At 37.4% G+C, this 22,470-nt stretch overlaps 1 protein-coding gene across 9 annotated transcripts in view; it reads right to left on the bottom strand.

Annotated features, from left to right (window-relative positions):
• NID2 (nidogen 2) overlaps window positions 1-22,470 on the bottom strand; it is a 157,371-nt gene that overhangs the window by 15,938 nt on the left and 118,963 nt on the right. For 4 of the 9 annotated variants that reach the window (XM_056811050.1, XM_056811049.1, XM_056811047.1 and 1 more), the window contains exons 11-15: window positions 21,941-22,084; window positions 14,977-15,096; window positions 5,934-6,011; window positions 3,616-3,837; window positions 1,977-2,146 (exon numbers count right to left, since the gene is read on the bottom strand). In XM_056811050.1, coding sequence (XP_056667028.1) covers window positions 1,977-2,146; window positions 3,616-3,837; window positions 5,934-6,011; window positions 14,977-15,096; window positions 21,941-22,084 — 734 coding nt within the window. The remainder of the gene's footprint in view (window positions 1-1,976; window positions 2,147-3,615; window positions 3,838-5,933; window positions 6,012-14,976; window positions 15,097-21,940; window positions 22,085-22,470) is intronic. The other 5 variants (XM_056811052.1, XM_056811051.1, XM_056811053.1 and 2 more) reach the window with 2 other exon arrangements.

Consider the following 22,470-nt stretch of genomic DNA (forward strand, 5'->3'; position numbering starts at 1 on the left):
TAATATTTTTGCATTTCTTTTAACCCCAGTGCTTGGTAAAATTCCTAGAACATAGTTGGTACCTGAAAAATGTTTTTTGACTTAAGTTGAACTTAGAACTAGGAATTAGGGAATTTAATTTCTAGTTTGAAAGATTTTGATACTGAATAACTTTATAGTCCCAAGTTCTCAGTACCTTGCATTTCACAATATTCTCTATATACCAAGAGTGATATAAAGCCCTTAGAGACAAGTGACATTTTTAGGGCGCTGAGAAGAAATTACTGTAAAGCTTCTAAATGAAAGCAAGGCTCTTATTTGAATTTCAAATTCATGCTTTTAACTGGCTCTTATGAAAATACCAGGAAATGAATGAAGAAGCATAATGTCTATATCTTGAGAAAAATTAATTATCACATTATGTTGCACTGAATACTACCTTTTTCCTAAACACTTCACCTCACCATCACTATAACCAAGGAGAACTGAATGAGAGAAGTAAACTTTGTTCCCTCATGTGGGGACAAATACAGGAAGAATCTAGGGAGATACAAGTTCTGCCTTTCAGAGGATGGTAGATACCAGTTCTAACCAAGGAACTGAGTTTTGGCTTACTGACTCTTTCCCTGAAACACAACTATAGGACATAATGAGGAAGTTAGATGGCTTACTGGATAAAGAACTGGGCCTGAAATCTGAAAGATCTGAGTTCAAATCTAGTCTCAGACACTTACTAGCTGTGTGACCCTGAGCAGATCACTTAGCCTCTCTTTGAAATAGGAAGTGTCAAACCACTCCATAATCTTGGTCATGAAGAGTTGAATATGACTGAATCGAATGAACAATAATACTCAGAGTTCAAGCTTTGGTAATTGTAGTACTGCCTGAGTTTTGCATGAGACATCGGGTTTAACTGTAGCTTTACATAAATATAAAAATAAAATTTCTAAAATGTCAACTATCCGAGGAATCTCAAGTCAGATGGGCTTCAAGTAACCCAGGGGTGTCCAGGTGAATGATTTCCAAGAGTGGAGTCAATCTTCATAATAATTTCAAGATTTCTGAGGGAGGAATGCTCCAATTACATATTTCTGAAGATGTGCTAAAAATCTCATGTTATGATTTTTTTAAACTTTTCTCAAATTTGCTTGAGATACTCCCAGAAATGTAGTTAATTAAATGTAGGTTTCTTAAATAAGTGGACATTTTTTATATGTAAAAATAATTTCTTGGTTTTCAACTTGTTTTTCTTTACTGAAATCTTGTTAAAATATTAGAATTTGCATTAGTAATGACACATATCCTCATTTTAAATCCCTGCTGTCCCTGACCAAGTAGTTCTAGAATCAGAAAGCATCTTCAGCAAGGAAGGTTTGGTGTCCTCTCCTGAGAATTGTCCAATAAAGAACCTGGAACAGACACCAAAGATGTGGGGAAGATGATAGAACAAAGCAGCAGAATGGTAATAGCTATAGTAATCCTATTGATAGTGGCTTTGGATATTTTCAAATAAATTGCAAAAATAAGTGTGTGCTGAGACTGTCATGTAAATTTCCAAGATTTCTTTGCAGTGAGATTCTTTGATAAGACATCTACTTTTTTACTTATGTGGCTTTTTATAAGGAAGCTCATATTTGGCTTTTTATAAGCAAACTCATGTTGAATGGGTCCACTGAAATAATCAATGACAAACCACTCCAGTATACTTGCCGAGAAAACCTAGCTATAGAGCCATGGTATCATGAAGAGTAGGGCAGGACAGAATAACATGTTGAATTTCCCTCTTTCCACAATTACAAATTCTGAAGAATTATCTTTGGAAAAATTAGAGTGAGACAATGTCAGAAATAGTTACACTTTTATGGATGAGAGGACATCTATATTCCCTTGCCTTCTGCATGAAGGAGCCATGACAGAATAAAAAATATGATAAATTTAAGCCTACAGAGAAGATATGAATCCAAGTAGGAAAGTCTTTCCTGAGAAATATACTTTACATGCAATGATAGTAGAGTCTTGGCTGTTTCTTTCTGTAACCTGGTTCCATTGAGAGGTAGGTAGCCAATCTGTTGGCCCTGGGCATATAGTAGAAATGTGCCAAGAGATGGTGGTATCACATCAGGACGTGGAGATGGTAGGATGATGGGAGGAGCAATGCTGGGTATACCTACAATGGGAGGAAGAAAAAAAAAAGACCCACCCCCCAAAAAAGAAAAATCAGTTAAATTAGGTTTCCTTGGATTGCAGACTCTAAAGTCTAAGGCTCTTGACCCAATGGATGTGCACCACATGTCATTTTAAATAAAATTAGATTTCTAGGAAGTTTTTAAATTTATTCATAAGGAGAAAATCAGTAATAAACAAAGATGGAGGATACTTTATAATTAAACAAAAAAACATTGAGTTGGTATGTAGTTTGACAGGTTAATTTCTTTTACCAATGTCCTGCCAATGGGGGACAAAAAAAGAGAGAGAGGTATCGTTAACGGTAGTGGAAAGTATTACATGGCTTCCTAAACCCCAGCAGTTCCAATTTTAAAAAAATCCAAGATTAAAGCCAAATATTAAATCTTATTTTACTTTGGTAGTGGATAAAGGTGAAAGGTGGGGCCTGGAAGTACGATTTCATTGTTATAGGTGTCAATGTAGAATCTAGAAACCCCCAAACTTGTAGCCTAGTAAGATGTGATGAACCCCAAATTTTAGGATTAGCTTATAAATTGGAGACCCCAAAATGTGTCCTTGTTCCCTGTTCCCATGAGAATCCACCCTGAAGGGAATCTCAGACTAGCAGTTTTAGACTGAATAACAGACCTAAGCAAATGCTAAATTTCCTTTTATCTTAGAAGTTTTCAGGTCGGTTCCCAAGAAGACCAACACCTCCTTTTAGGAGCCATTGTAAGGTATGCACCCTAGCCTCTGGCTATGGTTTCTGTCCTAAGCCTATCAATATAATTTGAACATTCCCATTTCCTTGTAGCTATGGTAATATCAATCATCTTTCCCTGCCCCTGGAGCCCCCAAATGGTGTATAGGTCCCCCCAATTCTTTTGATTCTTGTAGTTGTCAATCTAGGGTGGTTGGCTCTCCCAGGGGTCAGTGACCAGAGCAACCAGAGTCTGAAGTTTCAGGACTCTGCGTGGGTGTGTAGAGGCCTTGAAGAAAGCACGGAACCCCTTTCCTTAATTAAAGAGTGGTTTTTCTGACTATTTAATACTTTTGTGCTTTTTCCTAGTTAACATATGGAATCCCCAATGAAGAAATTCTCCTTATCAATGCAAATGAGAAATGTATTGTAACTTATAGCCTTAGAGAGTCACCAAGAAAATTGAGAAAATTACTTGCCTATACTAAGTTACATAATCAATATCTATTAGAAGCAGATGTTCCTGATTTTGGGGATGATTCCCTATTAACTATGTCAACCTGCTTCCTAAATGTTTACTTGAATATTCTATGGACAGATTATAAATTATTATCTCAGATCTATTGAGTTTTTTCCCTTTTATCCCTCCATTTTAGGTACTTTCTCTGATGAACAAGTAACCTAAAACTTTGTGAAGAGTTCAGTCAGTATCAAGACTTGTCCTCATATTTCCAAGCAATTGTATACCATATAGTAAATATGGTTCTTACATGCCGGAGAGAAGCCTGGCTGTGATCTAGTTCCTTCAACTTCTCTGCCATCCTTATCCACACACCAACAATAGTTGCTATTTCCATGACACTGCAAAGGGTTAAAATGGCCAAACTCATCACACTGTGGAACATATTGGTCTTCCCGAGGTCTGCCACCATAGTGCTCCAGAAGACTTTTCCTCCAACGTTCACAAATTGACTGTGGTCCCTGAGTAGTCTCTAAAATAAGGAAGAAAAGTCATTTATTGAAGGCCAAAGATAGAATTCATTTCACATGTTCCTGAGGCCAAATTCTCATTCCATTGCCAGAATTCACTGAAAGAACTTCCAAAGTTACTATAGAAAGCACTGCATCAACATGAAGCAAAATATAGCTCTTAAATTAATTCTTTTCCCTTAAGTATCATTTATCAATACTCAACAAGAAAATAAACAGAGATACATCTTGAACTTAGGATGAAGATGCTTAGTGTAGGAAGAAATGGCCATTCTCTGAGTGAGAGTGAATGATGTACAGATACATAGGAATTCTTGTTCCTTTTCCCAAAATCTCTCCACTGAAGATGATCCCCATCTTCCCCTCCATTCATCAGTGTGGATTTTCACTCAGGAAATGAATTTAATCTCTATAGCTCCAGGGAACCACCAAATTAATTTTGTCATGTTCAGGTTCCATTATTTGAAAGGGGTGTGGGAAGGGAATAAATATTTATTAAATGCCTTCTATGGGTCAGGCATTGTTTAAAGCACTTTACAAATATTATCCTTTTTTTATTTGAAAGGTTGGTTGATATATATTTTTATACCTAAATTGAATAAATATGTATTTATTTATTGTCCTTGCAATATATAGAATTCTACATATAGAATTTTAGGTCCCAAAGTGATACAAAGATCAAGTAAGGCATGGTTTCTCCTTCATGGAACTTACTCTCTACTATCTATAGAAATAATAATACTAAATATGACATTTATATAACATGTTATATACATGTTATCAATATACAATATAATACATGCACATATACTTTCTAATGTATATTATATGCATATACACATATAAGTTGATCAATAATATATATTAAACATATTCTATGTGCCAAACACTGGGCTATGCACTGGACATACAAAAATAGATAAAAGACAACATGCAAGGTAATATATACAAAGCTAGCTATATATACAGAACAAATAGGAAATAATTAAGAGAAGGAATTAAGAGTAGTTGGGGGGGACAACTGGATGGCCCAGTGGATTGAGAGCCAGGTCTAGAGATGGGAAGTCCTGATCCAAATCTGGCCTCAGACACTTCCCAGCTGTGTGACCCTGCGTGACACTTGACCCCCATTGCCTAGCCCTTACCACTCTTCTGCCTTAGAACCAATACATAATATTGATTCTAAGACAGAAGATAAGGGTTGTTTTTTTTTTAAGTGATTGAGAAAGTTTTCCTGTAGAAAGTAGGACTTTGGTTGGAATTTAAAGGAAGTCAGGGAGATTAATATTTGGGAGAGAAGGAGGAAAGTTTTCCAGGCATGACTTACAGTTGGAGAAAATATTTGGAGCCAAGAAATGGTTTTATTTGTGGAACAGCCAGGAGACGAATGTCACTGGATCAAAGAATGCACTTTAGAGAGTGAGGTTTAAAAAGTAGAAGGGGGCTAAGTTATGAGGGGTTGAATGCCAAAGTTTTTTATATTTGATCCTGGAGGCAATAGGAGACCATTGGAATTTGCTAAGTAGGGAATGAAACAATCAGACCTCCTTTTAGGAAAAACATTTTTGTGGCTGAATGGAAGAAGCTGGAGTGGGGAAAGACTTGAGACAAACCCATCAGAAGGCTACTGTAATTTTCAATATGTGAAATAATGAAGACATGAACTAAAAAAGGTGGCAGTGTCTGAGGAGAAAAGGCAGTGTATTCAAGAGGTATTGCAATGGTGAAATCAACAGGCCTTGGCAACAGCATAGTTATGGGGTTAGGGTGAGAGAGTGAAGAAGCTAGGAAGACTCTTAGATTCTGAGTCTAAGGGCCTGGGATATTGGTGTTGCCCTCAGCTGAAATAGGGAGGATAGGTACAAGGGAGGATTTAGGGAGAAAGTTGTGCTTTGGACATGTAAAGTTTAATATGTCTATTGGATATCCAAAAGAAAGGCAGTTGGAGCTATGAGACTGGAGGTCAGCAGAGATTGGTGCAGAAAAGGTAGATTTATTGAATGAAACGTAGTTATTGAATCCATGGCAGAGGATGAGATCATCAAAGGAAGCATTATAGAGGAAGAAGAGAACCAAGGATAAAACTTGTGGGACAGACCTACAATCAGGAGAATGGATCTGGAGGAATATTCAGCAAAGGACACAGAGAAGGAGTCAAGAGAGGTATTCTGAAAACCTAGAGAGGAAAGAATATTTTATTTTGTTATTTCTTTTTCTGGATTATACATGCATTATCATGCAAAACACATTTCATATTATTCATTTTTGTTTAAGTGAATAATCTTATAAAACAAAAACCTCCTAATCATATAACAAAATAAACAAGTGAAACTCTTGTGTTTTATCTGCATTTCTACTCCAACAGTTCTTTCTCTGGAGGTGAATAGCATTCTTTCTCATAAGTCCATCAAAATTGTCCTGGATCATTACATTGCTGTTAGTAGCAAAGTTCATCACATTTCCATAATACTGCAGTTACTGTGTATACTGTTTTCCTGGTCCTGCTTAGTTCACTCTGCATCAGTTCATGTAGGTTTCCATTTCTTTCTGAGACAATGCTGTTCATCATTCCTTAGAGCACAATAGTATTCCATCATCATCATCATCTAACATAATTTGTTCAGCCTTCCAAAATTGAGAGACATTCCCTTAATTTCCAATTCTTTGCCACCATAAAAATAGCTGTTATAAAGTTTTGTACAAATAGGTCATTTTCCATTAAAAAAATATCTTTGGGATACAGATCTAGTAATGGTATAATTGGATCAAAAGGCATGCATTCTTTTATGGTCCTTTGGGCATAACTCCAAATTGCCCAAGAGGAGACAGTATTAAAGAAAGCGATCAAAGAAAAAAGACCATTGGATTTGGCAATTTTAGTGCAATTATAAGGTCAGAATCCAGACTTGTAAGGAGTTAAGAAGAAAGTGAGAAGAGAAAGGTAGAGGCACCTATTTTAGATAGCCTTTTGACAAGTTTAGCTAGAAAGTGTAGAAGAGATATAGGACAATAGGAAAGATGGAAGTATCACATGAGAATTTTTTTCAGGAGAAGGGAGCCATGAGCATATTTAGAGTCAGGAGGAAATGTGACAGAAGGGAGGGAGAACAAGTAGAGGGATAAGCTTTGGTAAGGTTAAGATCAATTCATTTTGTGACACAGCAGTAGGCACCTGAATATTAGGGAGAGGGGGGAAGTGGCATTCAAGGTGCATAAAATCCTTTTTTTTACTGTAAAATTTAAGTAAATGTTCTTAGCTAAGAGAGTAGGGGAAGGAGAAGTTTGAGTAGGGATGAAAAGTTTCCAGGAGCCATCGTGGAGATTTGGAGTTGATAAGGGAATTATAGTAGGACTGCATTGTAACAGTGTAATATTACCCAGTTGGAGTAATGTAAAATAAATTTGTAGTGGACCCAGTCAGAATGTGTGCTTTTCTCCACTTTCATTCAACATGTGTAGGAGCAAAGGTGATGCTTGAGTTACCAAATTCTCAACTTGGCTGGGTGTGATATGAGAAGGTTTCTAAGCAATGAAGAGAGGAGAGTGTAGCATTGGACATCAAGGAGTTAAGATGGGGAGAAAAGGAGAGTGGCTATTGCAAGGGAGGAGGACTGGAAAAGAATTAAGGAATCAAGGAATTGGAGAGCATGATGTGGATGGAGAGTAGGAAGAGAAGGCAGAGGGAGAGATGAAAGACCAATAGATTAACAGTCAGATAAGGGGAATCCAGAGTTCTTGAACATCTGTAGGTAATGGCAAGATCAAGCATATGACCATCTTTGTTTGTGGCTGAGGTGTGATGCTCAAGGGTGATGAGTAAGTAAAGGGTAAATAAGGGAGGGAGTTGGAAAGGAGAGAAAAATTATGTCAGATATTAAACACATTGAGAAGGGAAGAGGAATGTTTTGAGGTCTATTGACAAAACCACCAGAATTTTGATTGGTTGGTAGATATTAACAGCATAAACCACAAAGGAAGAGAGGTTACTGGATGATGAAGGAATGGAGAGAACCTGGAAGAGACAATAGAGGCCAATGAGTGAATATTCTAAATCCCTTCCTTGACCACTGAGCCAAAGAGATCTCTAGTTCGTTTTACAGATGAGAAACCTGAGGCAAACAGGGTTAAGTGACTTGCCCAAGGTCACATAGCTAGTAAGTGTTTGAGGCCAGATTTGAACTCAGGAAAATGAGTTGTCTTGACGCCAGGCCTGGTACTCTATCCCTTTTGCCACCTAGCTGCCTCTGTAAATGTATGTATGCCTTATTCTTCACCCTAAATCCATCACCTCTCTCTAAGAGATAATGTTTCAGAATTGTTCCTTTGGAATCATGTATGGTCATTATATTCACCAGAGTTCTAATAGCTTTCAAAGTTGTCTTGTTTTTGTTCTTTTGTAAATTGTGTTTTTGGTTAGGCCAATCTCATTATTTATTAGTTTATAAAACTCCAAATAGTTAATTTTTATGATATTGATGTTATTTATTAGCCTTCTCAAATCTGCTTCTTTCCCTCTACTTCAATTTATATATCTTTCCATTTCTTTTTTAAATCATCTATTTCCTCATTTCTTGCAACATAATAATGATCAATATAAAAACCAGATTGCAACCAAAGTTGGAGAAGCTCCATACAGTCAGTTAAAATAAGACCTGGAGCTGATGATGGCTCAGATCATGAGTTTGTTATTGCAAAATTCAGACTTAAATTGAAGAAAGTAGAAAAATTTAATAGAAAAAAGAGAAAAAACATTTATATTTGATCTAAAAGTAGAGATTCTTAACAAACTCTGTTCCATTTTTCTATTACTCTGTTGACATCATTGTAGAAGTACAAGACCATAGAGGTATAATATAAATATGTATTATATTGCATATGTGTGTATATGTGCCATATGTACATATATAATCATATAAATGTGATTTTTTGAAAAAATGGCAAAACACGATTACCTTCATTTCATCTTCATAATTCAACTATTTATGATTTCATCAACTTCAACATTTTCTCTCCCCAAAAAGTAGAACAAATTTTACTGCATAGTGATCAATCTTCCATTGATAAACTACTCCAAATTTCATTAAACTGGCTCTCACATGTCCATGGGTTGAGTCAATACTTGAAGCCTTTCTAGATGATTGAATCTTATTAAATCTTGAATTCAGAGTAACAATAGCTAAGTTAACATTTATAAATGGTCTAAAAGTGGTGATTCTTAACAATCTCTATTCCTTTTTCTATCATTCTGTGACCATCATTGTAGAAGTACAAGAGAGTCACATAGAATGAAGGCTACTGGTGGTTGTGACTCTCTCATACTTAGACTCACAACAGAAAACTGCTCAAGCCTAATACAGGGCACACCTATGTTTATAGGCTACTGGGCATGAGGCAGACAAGGAGAGATGTGAAAAGAAGTGATAGTGGGCATGACAGAGGAAGCAACATGTTGGAGGAGAAGGTATGGTAAAGGATCACTTAAGCAAGCAGAGAGGTTTGACTTGGCAAGTAGTAAAGCCACCTCACGATGAGAGACAGAGATGAAGGAAGAGAGAGTGACAGAAGATAATATGAGAGAAGGAATAAGAGAGAAAAGGAAACATAGCAAATGGCTTCCTTTTTTCTGTTAAATAAGAAGCAAGTTTCTTAGAGAGTGGCATGAGGAGGGAGGTTTGGGAGATTTGATGAGAAATAACAAGGTTTGGAACAGTGGCTGTTGAAAGTGGAATACTGAGTTGATAAACCATGCATAATAGATTGTCTAAAAGAAGTGATTGGGGTTGTATAACATCGATTTGTGGTGGGCCTAGTCAGAATGATTGTGTGGTCTTCCACTACCTTTATTAAGCAGCATATAGTTAGGCATAAAAGTGGTGAATGATGGGAGTATTCCAAGACTGAAACTTAGCAGGGAACAACTGGTGAAATGATAAGGGGTCTAGGGATTCAAGAGACAAGAACAATGTGGAATTGAATTTCTTCACCAATGAGTCAATATGGGAAAAAGAGAATGTCTAGTGCAGGACAGATGGCCTGAGAAAAGAATGGGGTTTTATAATGGAAGGCAGAGAGAGAGGTGAAAAGTCAAGAGATAATAGTTGGAAAAGGGGAATTTAGAATTTTAGAATATGGAAAAAATAGAATATGGCAGCATTAATTGAAATATCAAGGATATGACCAAATTTGTGTGTGGCTGAGGTGAGAAGGATGAATAGGTCATAGGACATGAGTAGGTTGAGGAACTGAGTAGTTAGTGCATTTGAGAGAAAGTTAATATGTAAATTGAAGTCCCCATGTGTGAGGAGAGAAGTTGGAGAAGAGAGAAAAATTGAGGACCATTCCTGAATTGATTGAGGAGTGAAAGGGTACAGTACCTATGGCTATCCTCCATTCCTGGAAAATTCTCCCTCCACTTTGGCTGCTGACCTCCTTATATTCCTTTATGTCCCAAATAAAATCTGCCTTCTACAGGAAATCATCCTCTTAATTCAGTGCTTCACCTCTTTTAATATAGCTTATTTTGTATATATTTATTTTAATGTTGTTTCCTCTATTAGACTCTAAGTTCCTTGAAAGCAGGGACTTTCTTTTGCTTCCTTTTATATCCTTAGCATCTGGCACATAGTAGGGACTTAAAAATGGTTGTCTGATTGATTAGTTGATCTTAGGGCCCCCAGGATTTTAAATAACATGAAATCAAGGGGAAAGTCTTAGTGATGGAGGAAGGGAAAAAACCTAAAAGTGTCAGTGGGGGGAAGGAGTCATCTAACATACTGCTTGGGCCAAAGACCAAAGGGAATGAATACAGGTAGACTGGAAAAAGTGACCAGGGAGGTTGTGTCATCAGAAGAGAATCCAGGTTTTAATACTAGCTAGTTTGGCTTTTTGTATCATTGTAAGAGGGGTGTATGGGGTGCTCAGGGAAGGGTAGTATCTCTGGTATGGAGGGCTTGTCGTGCCCTCCTAGGGTAGCTCTCCAGCCTCTGACCCCCACCTGACACCCAGCTCTCACTTGTGGCTCCCAGTAGCTGCTAGCATGTGGCAGCGGCCACACCCCGAGCAATGGCTTCGACAGGCCGGCCAAAACTTGTGAGGGTAGCCATCGGGTCATCGACCCCTGGTGAACCAGGGCTTTGCTTACCCAGCATGTAAAGACTGCTTCGGCCGAACAGATGAAAGAAACCAATAAGAATGTTCAACGGCTGAGAGGGTGACGCAGCAAAGCACTGTGGAGTGCTTAGGGCGTGTTGGAGCACAAAAGACAACATGGCCATCCAATGCAGCTGAGGAAGTCTCCAGACGTAACAATTTTTCGTGCCACTGGACAACGCCGAGAGAGTGGGACTGTCTCTGTGCATCGGCTTTTCCACTTAAATCTCCTTCACACACAAGTATCTTTGTGCACACTCATCTATCCTAACCCCGTCCACCCTCTTCAAGACCTGCGGTGATGGGGGAGTGACGACGCAACAGGTGGAGGTGACCACTGGCAGTTGTAGTCACGATCCTGCACGTAGGCGGCCCATGGACCAATGATCGTTCGGCCCTGTGGGCAGCAGAGATGTTCGGCAGCATCCTGGGTGACTGAGCAGCCCTCTCTAGGACAGCACTGCTCACCATAATCAAGGGAGGGGACTAGAAAAGGTGTCCCAAACATTGGCTGCCCTACAAACACCCGGTCAGCACACCGCGGCTGGCGGGTCATCCCCTTTAAGCGGTCGAAATCAAAGAAAAAATACAAAGAAACTCCTACTAGGAGCATGGAACATCAGGACATTACTTGATAGAGAGAATACCCTAAGACCTGAGAGAAGAACAGCTCTAATCGGTAAAGAACTGGCGCGATATAACATCGACATCGCAGCCTTAAGCGAAACACGCTTACCAGAAGAGGGATCACTCAGCGAACCCACCACTGAATACACCTTCTTCTGGAAAGGTAGAGCCTCAAATGAAGACAGAATCCACGGTATTGGCCTGTCCATCAAGACCAGTTTGCTCAAACAGCTGCCAGACTTGCCTCTGGGCATCAGCGAGAGGCTCATGAAGATCCGTTTGCCTCCCAGCAAAGACCGGGATGCCACAATCATCAGCACATATGCCCCAACACTGACCAGCACAGAGGAGTCCATTGAGCAGTTCTACTCTGACCTGAGTGCCGTCCTGCCCTCAGTGCCCACAAATGACAAGCTGATATTACTGGGAGACATCAACGCCCGCGTTGGCCAGGACCATGAAAGATGGAAAGGAGTGCTCGGCAAACACGGCGTGGGAAAAATGAACAACAACGTCCTACTGCTACTCAGCAAATGCTCAGAGTTCGAACTCACCATCACAAATGCTGTGTTCAGAATGGCGAACAAATATAAAACAACGTGGATACACCCAAGATCAAAACAGTGGCATCTCATTGACTACATCATTGTACGCCGGCAAGACATCCAGGATGTACAGATCACCAGAGCCATGAGAGGAGCTGAATGCTGGACAGACCACCGATTGATCTCCAATCCCTTTACCCCTTACTTCATCCTTCCATTCCTACTTACTATCATATCTGCCTCCACTTTCTTTTCACCTACCTTCTTTTTTTTCTTTTTTCTTTTTAACCCTTACCTTCCGTCTTGGAGTCAATACTGTGTATTGGCTCCAAGGCTGAAGAGTGGTAAGGGCTGGCAATGGGGGTCAAGTGACTTAACCAGGGTCACAAAGCTGGGAAGTGTCTGAGGTCAGATTTGAACCTAGGACCTCCCATCTCTAAGCCTGACTCTCAATCCACTGAGCCACCCAGCTGCCCCCTCCCCACCTACCTTCTTCTTAACTTCTTTTAACTCACTTTCTGACCTTATTATTCCACTGAAAACTGCTCTCTTCAAATTACTAATGTAGCCAATAGGCTGATGATGTTGCCAACATGCCAATATGCTACCTGTGCTGTCCCAACTTCTCTACTGACCTCTTAAATGTAAATGTTCAAAGTAAAAAAAAAATTCTTTCTCCATAAACCTCCATTTCTTCCCAACTTCTCTATTCCCTAATTTGCTGTCTAGGGTAACACCATCATCACAGTCCATCAGTTTCTCAACCCAGGTTTCATTCTTGAACTCCAGTCTGTTTCCAAGGCCTGTCGATTTCATCTTTGCAACAGATCTTGCATATACTCCCTTATCTCTTTTGTCAGTGTCACTACTTGGGTATATCATGCTTAGACCATTGCAATAGCCTGCTTTTTAGTCAGCCTGCCTGAAGTCTTTCTCCACTCCACTCCATCATCCATTCAGATATAAAAAAATATTTTTCTAAATATTTGTACGAAAATATGTATAGCCTCACTCTTTGTGGTGGCAAAAAAATTGGAAAATGAGGGGGGTGTCCATAAATTGGGGAATGGCTGAACAACTTGTGGTATCTGTTGGTGATGGAATGCTATTGTGCTCAAAGGAATAATGAACTGGAGGAATTCCATGGGAACTGGAACTAGGAATTCATGCAGAGAAAAAGGAGCAGAACCAGAGGAACTTTGTACACAGAGACTGATATACTGTGGCACAATCAAACATAATAGACTTCTCTACTAGCAGAAATGCAATGACCCAGGTCAATTCTGAAGGACTTATGAGAAAGAATGCTATCCACAACAGTGGGAGTAGAAACACAGAAGAAAAAACATTTCGTTGATCACATAGTTCAATGGGGATATGAGCGAGGATGTAGACTCGAAATGATCACTCTATTGCAAATATTAGTAATATGGAAAAAGGTCTTGCTCAATGATACATGTAAAACCCAGTGGAATTACTTGTTAGTTATAGGGGTGGGAAGGGAAAGAATACAAATCATGCAACCATCAAAGAATAGTCTAAATAAATGAATAAATTTAACAATAAAATAAAATGGGAAAAACATTTTTCTAAAGCACAGATCTGGACATATGTCATCTCCTCAACTCCCCCCATTAAACTCTAATGATTCCCTGCTGTCTACAGGATCAAACACAAAATCCTGTTTTGAATTTCAATGCCCTTCTTAACCTAGCACCTTCACATTTCTGGTCTCCTTACACCTTACTTCTCTTTATGTTCTCTTTAATTTAGTGACACTAGCTTCCTGACTACTCCATCTCTTTATTGTTGTTTAATCATTTTTATGCATTTTGACTCTGTGATTTTCTTGGCTAAGATACTGGAGTGGTTTGTCATTTCCTTCTCTAGCTCATTTACAGATGAGGAAATGAGACAAGCAGGGTTAAGTGACTTTCCCTGGCATACAAAGCTAATAAGAGTCCAAGGCTGGATTTGAACCCAAGTTTTTCTGACTCCAGGTTCACCTGGAGGCACCTTCATCTCTTTAATTATTTCCTACTTATGCTATATATTATGCTATATATTTCTTTGTATATATTGGCTTGCTTGTTTCCCTTATTAGATTGTGAGCTCCTCAAGGTTAACATGTCTTTTATCTCTTTTTGTATTCCTAGAATTTAGTACAGTGTGATATATGATTTAATAATTTTTAATAAATGTTTACTGACCAATTTCTTCTTCTTCCTCATATATATGGTATAAACATTTCCTATATCCTTTTGTGGAATGTAGTCCTTATTTATTTATGCCTCTTAGAAGCCCGGTTTCCTTTAAAACTCAGCTTAAATGCTACCACCTACATAGTGTTCTTCCTGTTGAATCTACCTGTTAGTGCCTACAAACAATCTTGTATTTTTAAAAAATATACGTTTACATGTTTTTTATCCTGATTTAATATAAGCTCCTGGAGTGCAGAGACAGTTTCATTTTTCCGTGTATCCTTAGTGCTTAGACAATGGTTGGAACTAGTTGACATAGAGTAAATACTTGTTGATGATATACTACTTGCTAGCTTGATATACAAACCATTATTAAAGAGATTGTGACAGTAGATTTAGATTAGAAGTTAATTTAAGGAGAATAATGGAAGCAGTCTATAAAAATCACAAAATTTTAGCAATAGAATACATATATTTTCAATTCAATAAAAGAAAGTTATGTATAAACAAAAAAAAATCTTAAAACATCTATAGATTTTGTATAATGTTATGTCTATAGTAGTTTAAAAGAAACTCTAAGTTTAATACTCCAAAGCTGCTCCAGACCCTGAAGTCTTACCAAGATAACACTGAAATCCATCCCCATTATAGCCAGGTTGGCAGTGACAAGAGAAGGAGCCAGGGATATTATGGCAGATAGCAGTAGGATGACATCTTTCTTCTATACATTCATCAATATCTGCAGATGTCAGGAATAGGAAGAGGGAAAGAGAAAGGAAAAAATCAAAACTTCATTGAATCTTGATCATTTTTTTTTGTTCAAAAGAACCACAGAGACCATCTGCCTATAGCCTTTTCTGGAAGAATTCCAGAGAAGTCCAAAAGAGAAAAAATATGCCTACACCCCTTTTTTAGATGGGGGTCATGGACCATATAGAACTCTATTCAAAGGAAACTAGGAAAACTTCTATTAACTGATGCTGAATAAAGCAAACAGATGTGGGAGAAGAATTTATGCAATATTATAAAGAACAATTTTGAAAGACTTAAGCATTCTCATCAGTGTAATGACAAACCATGAGAACTAAATATATTGAACACCATCACATCCTGATAGTGAGGTAATGAACTCAAAATAATGATACATTATTTTTGGATATGACCAATAAAAGAATTTGTGTCACAACTATATTTTTAAGCTTTCATTTATATATTATTCTATTAGGGTTAGGATGAGTTGGGAGGAGGAGAGAAAGCAATGCATGTATATTGTTTCTAAAAATCAGTCTCTCTGTCAAGGTCTTCACAACCAATTTAAGTATAGTACAGTTTAGTCAAAGCTTTCAGAGAGGCTGAGAAGACTGGCTGAGAAAAGGTCATTAGATTTGGCAAGTAAGAGAACATTAGTAACTTTGGAGAGAGTAGTTTTTATGGAATGATAAGACTAGAATCTGGATTAAAGGAATTTAGACAGTAGGAGAGGAAAGTAAAGGCATCTATTGGTAGATAGCCTTTTCAAGGACATTAGCTCAGATAGGATGGTAGTAAGTAGTAATGATAAGATCAAGTGAGGCTGTTTTTAAGGACAAAAGAGATAAGGATAGAGTATGAACCAGTAGACAGGAAAAGATTGAAAGGAAGTGATGGAGTGGGAAAGACAGGAGAAATTTATTTCAGGAGATGAGATGACAGAGGAGTGGTGAAACAAGTAGAAGAATTAGACTTGGTAAGGAATAAAGTCTTCATGTAAGAGAGGAGTGAAGGAAGAGAGTGGCAGAACAGAGGAGAAGTGTGAACTCACTGCAAAGGGCTTCAACTTCTGTAAACATGAGCTAAAAGGGAGAGATAAGGTAAATCTGAAGAAGGATGACAAGTTTTTAAAAAGTTGCTTTAGACAGTGGAATGGTGAGTTGATAAGCATGAATAGTATTGCCTAACAGCAGTGAAGACCCAAATGAAACTATATAACAAATTTGTAGTAGACCCAGTCAGAATGTCTAGATTATTTTGTCCACTGTTATTCAAAGGTGGCAAATATTGGGAGGTGTGAATCTCAAAAATTCTCAGACCCTACTTCATAAGATTTGGTTAAGACCATTCCCCATTTTAAACAATGAAGGAACTTAGATCAGGAATGTGAGATCTCTACTCCACCCCTACTTAAGCATGCTTTAGGGGGAAAAACTCCTTGCTGAACAATGAAAAATACTTAAACCCATACTTATAAGGCAAAAGTTCTTAAGCTGTGCCTATTTTTAGATCTAATACAAAAGGGTGCTAAGTACCTATAAAGGTCAGGCAACTTGTGAATTTACTAGGAGCAAGGAGGTGAGAATTACTCAGAGGTTTTTTCAGGTGTGAACTTAATCAAAAGTTTAAGTCTACTTAGGTGTGAATTAAGAATGGTCTGTCCTTTGGAAAATGTCTACTGTGTGATTGGTAGATGTGAGAACTTAGGGGAGGTGACATAGGAGAAAATTCCCTTTAAAAGGAGATGAAAACCTGAGAGAAAGGCTGGGCTCAGAAGAACCCTCTCGGGAGAGTCAGCTGGGAAAAGCTGAATTGGAGGAGGCAGCTGGTGTCTCTCTGAACACTAGAATCTTGCTTGGGACAAATCTTGTGGTGAGTGGATTGAAGACTGACTGATCTCTCTCTCTTAAGGCTGGCCTAAGCTGACCTAGCCTTTTTTCTCATTATTCCCTTTCTCTCTCTCTCCTTTTCTTTAATTCCTCATTTGTATTAATTAAAATCTCTATAAAACCCAGTTGACTTGGGTATATTCATATTTGGGAATTTTTCCCTGGTGACCACTTTATATTACTTTATTTAAAACATGACACTGTCTTGAAACCATATTCTCTGCGGTCACAATTTAAGCCAACCACTCTTTATCTGTAACAATTTATTTCTCCCACTATTTTAATCACTACAGAGGCATGGCATGGAACAATCAGTGAAATAATGAGACAATTAGGTATTAAAGAAATAAGGCAGTGTAGAATTGTATTGGTCAATACAAGGAAAAAGAAAAAAGTGTTCATGGGAGTTCATGGGAGATGGTCTAAGAGATAATTGAAGGGTCAAGAAATTGGAGGTAATAATGTAAAAAAAGAGTGGAATTTTATAAGGGAAAGTAGAGGGAGAGATGAAAATCAAAAGATTATGGTCAGATAAGGAGATTTTGAAATTCTCGAAAATAGAGGTGGCACTTTTGTGGATGATGGCAAGATTAAGGATGTAACTGTCTTTGGGTATGGCTGAGGGGTGATGGAGTAGCTCATGGGAAGTCAGTAGGTTAAGGAACTGAGTTGTTAGAGTGTTTGAGGGAGAGTCAATGTGTATGTCGAAATCCCCTTATATGAGAGCAAGAATTGGGTGGGGAGGGTAGAAAAATTGTGGGCCATGTACCATGTTAAAATTTACCAAACTACTGGGTGCCTTGGTGGATTGAGAATCAGGCCTAGAGAAAAGAGGTTCAAATCTAGCCTCAGACACTTTCTAGATGTGTGACTCTGGGCAAGTCACTTAACCCCCATTGCCTAGCCTGTACCACTCTTCTGTCTTAGAAACAATAATACATAGTATTTATTCTAAAATGGAAGGTAATGGTTTAAAAAAATTACCAAACTATTGTGCCTTCTAATTTGTTTCTCCATTTCTTGCTCAATCTCCTTCAATCTACCCTATTATGTACTATTTTTTTAATGTACTATCTTTTCAAATAAAATTCTGACCATATCACTATTCTGATTTAAAAAAAATCTTTCATAGATTCACAACATTGATTCACCTCTTTACCTGCTTTTAATGCTTTCCAAGCTCTAGCAATGGTTTACTATTTCATTTTGATCTTCAACTATTCCCCTTTTCTTCAAATATATTCAAATAGATACTGACCTCTGTTCTTTTCCTAATGCTGATTTCTTTTTTTGAACTAAACACACACACAAACACAGAGGATGTCCACTTGTTGACAAGTGATACTTCTTTCAAGGTCCAAATGTAATGCAACCTTTCCTTAGGGACCCCCCCCCCCCCCCCGCCCAGGACATAATCTTCCACATAATTGTATTTTGTATCCTAACACTGACTTGTGTAGTATAGTACTTGTGTAGTATAGTACTAGCTCCTTACTTGCTTGTACTTCCTACTAGGCTATAACTTCATTAAGGTCAATGTCCGTTATTATTTATCTTTGTATTCTACAATATCCCTTAAAGAAGATGCTTACTAAACATGATACTTACAGAATGGGTGAATGTACCAATTTGAGGAATCACTTTTACATACATTTGAAAAACTTAATTTATTATTCTATCCACTATGTCCCCACCTCCCCTTGCTTCCTCCCTTTCCCTCACATTTCACATTTTATCAGTTGTTAAGTCCTGCCAATTTTATGTGCTCTCAACTTGTGCTACCACCACCCTAGTTTAAGGATGTCTCATGTGCATGTCATTCCTTTGCTTATAGGGAAATTTAAATCCCTCCATGCTCTAACCTCTTTTTCCAACCATATTTCAAATATTCCTAATCTTGTCTGGATTTATCTCCACTTTTTATCTCCAGTTTATTATCATTATCTGTGTTATATCCGCATCCCAGTAGAAAGTAAACCCCTGGAGGGCATGGATTATGTAATTAAGATATCACATCTTCACACATATGCCTTGAATGTACTTAATGAATGTGTAAACCTTAAAATTTCACAGGCTTATGAATGTTAAAAATTTTACTCCACATTGAGGAATCCTCCAATTCCCTACTTGAAATAATTCCCTACCAGATAGTGAGAACTCTACTTGAATGCGAAAACTCCTTGCTATGGGAGTATCCCTACTCCACCCCTACTTAAGACTGCTTTAGGGCAGAAAACTCCTTGCTAAACAATGAAAGTACTTGAAAACCATACTTATAAAGGAAAGGAGTTCTTTGAGCCATGACTGTTTTTGGAATTGATACAATGGGATGCTAGGTGCCTATAAAGGTGGGGCAACTTGTAAACTATTTAGACCTAAAAGGTGAAAACTTACTCAGAAGTTTTCTCTTAATGAAATTAGTCAACACAGCAGCATTTTTTTTTCTGACTTACTAAAGAGATTAATCTACTCAGCTGTGAATTCAAAATGGGCTGTCTTTTGGAAAACATCTACAGTGATTGGTAGATGGAAGAACTTAGGGGAGGTGACATAGGAGATTTTGCCCTTAAAAATAATAGCTCAGAGAGGAGCTGGAAGTCATTCTGAAACATTCAGATTGAGGAGGGTCATTCTGAAACATTCAGATTGAGGAGGACTCATTCTGAAACATTCAGATTGAGGAGGACTCATTCTGAAACATTCAGATTGAGGGGGACTCATTCTGAAACATTCAGATGGAGGAGAGACCTGGTGAAAGCACCTAGTATCCCATTGTATCAATTCCAAAAACAGCCATGGCTCAAAGAACTCCTTTCCTTTATAAGTATGGTTTTCAAGTACTTTGTTTGTTTAGCAAGGAGTTTTCTGCCCTAAAGCAGTCTTAAGTACAGTGGAATCGAGGTCCTCCCATAGCAAGGAGTTTTCTGCCCTAAAGCAGTCTTAAGTAGGGGTGGAGTAGAGATACTCCCATAGCAAGGAGTTTTCACATTCAAGTAGAGTTCTCACTATCTGGTAGGGAATTATTTCAAGTAGGGAATTGGAGGATTCCTCAATGTGGAGTAAAATTTTTAACATTCATAAGTCTGTGAAATTTTAAGGTTTACAAATGTTTGTTTAATGAATGGACAACTTGATACTGAATAGCTTGGGGTAAGTTCTCATTTCCTTGTTTTTTTCCACTTCTTTATATAATCTGTGGATAGCGTGCCAGTTTTGTTTTGCAAAAGATTACAGCAAAAACACCTAAGAATCTGTTAGTAACCTGAACAAGAGCAACAGATTATCTAAGAGAGTTCACTTCAGATTTGTTCTGAGAATACGCATATTCCAGAATGCCCATGAGATTTTCAGAAACCAAATGATTGCATGAGACATCTGAGCCCCAAAACATAATGTATTGACAAAATGAAAATTGGGATTGGGTTACTAGGAAGGAGATTAATATTCATTCTTTCTTTTCCTTCCTTCTCCATGCACCACTGTCTCCATATGGCCTACTTACCAAAGGAGATGCCTTATAACAGAATATATCAAAGTCACAGGTTTTCTCAAAGACCAAGGGATGAATTGTTACCTGATTTGTTTTGGGGGTCATCCCCTCTCAGATTAGAAATAATATACATTGCATTGCTTTCATTTTTGTCCTGTCATCTTGTAAATCACTGTAAAAGAGCTTGCCAGCTCTCACTTGGGAGAGGCCAATGACCCTATTTATTAGCATTGCTAATAAAGGTATTGTGCTCAAAACTTTATTAGAGTTTCTCTTGCAAAAATAGGATAGATCATTAGGAAGGTAAGGGGGAAAGGATATGTTGAGAAATTAAATAAACATAAAAGATATCAACAAATTATTTAGAGTCCCAATGAAGTGTTGTTTAGATTTGTTGTTAAACACCATCAAAGGTTGAGTAGTAAAGTGGGCTGTAGTGCAAGATGTCTGGTATACATAACTCCCACACAGTTATATAAGAAAAGAAAGAAAAACTGTGCTTCAAACATTTTAGATTTAAGATCCCCAAATAAATCACTTTCTATTCCAGACCAGTTTTTACTTAAATCTCTATATAGCTTTTCTCCATCATTTTTTTTTCATTTTCAAGCTCTCATTTTTCCATGTCTATTCACTTTACCAGCAGTTATCCTGAAATTGGGTTTAATTCCAGTTATACATTAGAGCATAATTTTAAAAAAGAATAACATTAATATAGACTTTATACTTCTGTCAGTTAAGGGAGAACTTAGATCTGATAAATCCATTCTAAATATGGATGTTAAACAATTCTACCAATATCTTCGGGAAATGTATTTTTTCCTACCAGAATTGAACATAAGCAGTTAGCCTTGGATTCTCATTTAACTGATGTAATAAAATATGTTAAATATATATCTAAGAAATATGATAAAATTTATCTATATTCTTAGGGTAAAAGTTTTGGTCAATTAATTCAGGTCTGCCTTTTCATTTGAGTAGGACATTTATTCTAATAATGTATAAACCTTAGTGTGTGCTTATGTATAGTTACAACTAGAAAAATAGAATAGTGGTCCTAAAACATGAAGAAGAGGATGAAAGAAGGTCTCATGAACTAGAGAATATAGCAAATTTTTAAACACTTCAGTTGTTTGTTTTAGTTACCTCTTGTGAATACTAACATAAAAACCCACATGTCAAATGTAAAACACAACTTTTAAAAATTATGCACTAAGAATCAAGTTAACCCAAACAGTGGCTTATTAAAAACCCCTTATTCTCTGCCTCTTCACTTATTTTTATTCTTATTCTGCTTATAGCAATTAGAATTTTTTTAAAGTTCTAAAAAAAATGAGATCCTTTTCTATGACAAAAATTTGTATAAGCAAAAACAGAAAAGAAATGAGCATGTAGAAATGACTTAGGTGAATTTAGATAAACTTTTTATAGTAGGGTTGAATTGCTGTGCTTACCAGTACATTCATGCCCATTACCAACATAACCAGAAAGGCAAACACAACTGTAAGAGCTGCCTCCATGGTAAATACACTCAGCACTTTCCATAGGAGCACATGTATGACTGCCTTCTTCACAAGGATTGGATGGTGGAGAAATTACTGAGAAATGAAAAAGATATCAAATTTCAGTAAGCAGTTCTGATAGTCTAACACTAAATATTAGTATTTTTCTTGATCCAATTCTATCAGTCTGTGAAGCACTTCTGACTCTTTAAGCATCTAGTGTTCTAAGAATTTCACAAATTTTATCTCATTAGATCTTCACAACAACTCTGGGAGATTAGTGCTATTTTTATACATATTTTTTAGATGAGGAAACTGAGGCAGATAGAAATTAAATTATTTTTCCAGGGTCAACAAGCTAGTAACTGTCTAGAGACTGATTTGAATTCAGGTCTCGACTCATTCCAAGAGCAATGTTTTATCCACTTCACCACCTAGTTGCCTATAGCAAATAGCTTCAGATAAAATTAAGGTCTAAGTTA

The sequence above is a fragment of the Monodelphis domestica genome, chromosome 1 (assembly GCF_027887165.1).
Source record: "Monodelphis domestica isolate mMonDom1 chromosome 1, mMonDom1.pri, whole genome shotgun sequence".
Taxonomy (NCBI): Eukaryota; Metazoa; Chordata; class Mammalia; order Didelphimorphia; family Didelphidae; genus Monodelphis; species Monodelphis domestica.